Genomic DNA, 2,740 nt, shown 5'->3' with positions numbered 1-2,740 from the left:
TTTAATCTTCTTCATTTTATTTATTTGCAGAGGCTGCTGGAAATCGCAGAAGGATCAGAGTTTCTCAGGCTGCAGGTGGAAGGAGGTGGCTGCTCTGGCTTCCAGTACAAGTTTTCCTTGGACACAGTTATCAATCCTGATGACAGGCAAGGACAAAGGAGTGTTGTGGTGGTCAGGTGTTACTGTTCTTGGCAAAAACGGCAGGAGGGGGATGTGTGAGATGATGGTACCTTACATTGAAGGGAAGAAGCCTGTGAAATAAGGAGCATGCTGAGGTTGCACTTCTCTGTAAGGTCTTTGGCACAGTTGATGGTTAAATATGCTGCTTTTTTTGCAGGGTGTTTGAGCAAGGTGGTGCCCGAGTGGTTGTGGATGTGGACAGCCTGGCCTTTGTGAAAGGTTCCATGGTGGACTTCAGCCAAGAGCTGATTCGAAGCTCCTTCCAGGTGGTGAGCAACCCCCAGGCAGAGAAGGGTTGCTCATGTGGGACTTCCTTCTCTGTCAAGTTCTGACTGGACTTGCCATGGATGGACACTGTTTGCAGACCCTTTTGGCAGTCTCCAGAGGGTTTATGTTTGTTCTTTTCCCTGCTGCTCCCTCTCATCTCCCTTACCCTGTGACACAGCTGTTACACATTACTGCAGCTGTGTGTGTGTTTGCACTGAGCCTGCCTCCAAGACTTGTTGGCCTTCCCTTCAGAAACGATGAAGTAATCATGAGCACACACCCAGGAGCATCTTCAGCGCTTTGTGAACCACTGGCCAGGTGGTGCTGACTTGCCTGGCCTCTCCTGAATGTGGAACTACCTAATTGTCTCTGCAAGAGAAGGCTGTACATATATATATATGTGTGTGTGTGTTTATCAAAAGTTCTTACTTATAAAAGTCTATGAGATTGATTGGTATTGTTAGTGCATTTACATGTGGGTAGAATCTGGGTTCTTTCAGGCTAATGTTGCTTATTCCATGTCTTCCAAGTGAATGGGACTTGGAGTGTTTCTCACGTGTACCTCCTAGGGTTGCTGGCCCCCCACTGCCCAGCTTACAGTGGGCTTTTCCAGATACTTTGCTCTTTTCTTGCTGAACAGGATTCTCTTGGTCCCAGGAACCTATGGTGGCTTTGCTGTAAGTTCCTGGGATGATGGTTTTTATTTGTTCAGAGTAAGTGAAACCAAAAAATTTGAGATAGAATTAATAGCTTATGTCTTTTATATATAGAAAAAGAAAAGCCTTGTGTATATATAAAAAAATAAATTACACAGCTCTCAATGCTCCAGTGCTATTTTAGGCTCTTCCTAAGCCTGACTTGGAATTTTAGGTCCTACAGACTCTCAGGTTTCATAGTGTGGTTGCTGCCTGCTCTTGCCAGCCGGAAGGGAAGTTAAGGTGATACAGACAGAGAGCTGGAGTACTGCATAAGGGTTCACAGGTCCTTTTGACTTAAAGTTGTCTGGGAAGCTTTTCCATAACTTGCTTTACCATTTAGTCTCATGTCTAACATTTGATGAAAGGCTGGAATAGGTCCATTCCTTTCTAAGACTCCCATGGAATGGGAAGTCTAGATGTTTCCAGAATAACATCCTTTCGATTAGTCATTTTCTGTAGTTTTTTATCTGCCACTAGATGTCTTTTAAGTCAGTGATTCACCTGCTTCTGGATGAAAGGAGAGATGGGGAAGCTATTTTTGTTCCCTCTTTTTCTTTTATCTGATCATAATCAAATTGTTTAAGACTTGAGTCTTTCACGTGAGTGTGGGAGCACTGCATGACTTCAGTCTCAAGGGAACTGCCTATGGCAAACCGTGAGCTTTTCAAGGCTCCATGCCACAGGCATTTTTTGTTAAGCTTCCCAAATGCCTTTTTAAACTATTTAGTAGTCCCTATGTTCAGCACTGTTTTGCCTATTTATTTCTAGTGCTCAGAGTTGATAGCCAGCCAGTTTCAGTTCCATCAGCAGATGTTACAGGAGCTCATACATGATCTGCTCTGACTTTGTCACACAGGGATGCACATGGATAGGATGTGGCGCAGTGGCTCTTTCCATTTAGCCCTTTCCATTTCCTGCAGTCAACAATGTCTGCCTAGTTATGTTGCTATCAAAGAGAGCTATCATGTTCTGTAGAAGGGAGTAAAAGGATGTGGTTAAAAGACTTGCCTAAACCCCTGCAGGATGTTTTAACCCTACTCTTATGTTCCCAGATCTTGAAGGTGATGTCAGCCAGAACTGCCTTTGAAAAGTGTAAGACCTTAAAGCTTGTGTGGGTAGAATACATTAGATAACTCAATTTCTTTCAGCTGGGATAGCTATAAGTTGGCCAGAGGAGTTGCTTTCTGTATCAGGAAGGTCCATTCTTGATCCATTTCTCACAGACTGATCTAGGTCAAGTCTCTTTTGGGATCTTTTATGGGAAATAAAAGTGCAGCAGTAGTGCTGGCAAGTAGCAAACCAGCAGCTACCAAGGCTTTTCTTCCCTGGACTAAAGCCAGCCTTCAGCCCCTGTAAACACGCTGGCTTCATCTTGGATTTCTGTTCTTGCTAAGTGTAAACGTGCCGTGTCTGTTCAACATAGCCAGGTTCCACTTGCCTACACTTGCTCTACGCCCATGCAGTAGCTGGAAGTGCTGTCCACGTGGAGTGCTGCCCCTTTCAGAGGGTCTGCCTCTCCCTCGAAGGGACTATGCAGGGGATAAGGCTTTGGTGCCCACCAGTGTCACTTGCAGCCTTGCTGTGAAGCTCACGTG

At 44.9% G+C, this 2,740-nt stretch overlaps 1 protein-coding gene across 1 annotated transcript; it reads left to right on the top strand.

Moving 5' to 3' along the window:
• Nucleotides 1–6: 6 nt before the first annotated feature.
• ISCA2 (iron-sulfur cluster assembly 2) lies at nt 7–1,268 on the top strand (the record flags this gene model as incomplete). Its single annotated transcript, XM_017742082.1, has 2 exons — nt 7–146; nt 338–1,268. Coding segments are annotated over 2 exons (315 nt in total), but the record flags the coding sequence as incomplete, so codon positions are not given.
• Nucleotides 1,269–2,740: the final 1,472 nt, after the last annotated feature.

Source organism: Corvus brachyrhynchos, unplaced genomic scaffold (genome assembly GCF_000691975.1).
Source record: "Corvus brachyrhynchos isolate BGI_N302 unplaced genomic scaffold, ASM69197v1 scaffold115, whole genome shotgun sequence".
In the NCBI taxonomy this organism is placed as follows: domain Eukaryota; kingdom Metazoa; phylum Chordata; class Aves; order Passeriformes; family Corvidae; genus Corvus; species Corvus brachyrhynchos.
The sequence above is the reverse complement of the archived record's forward strand: the minus strand, read 5'-3'. Positions and strand labels throughout refer to the sequence as shown.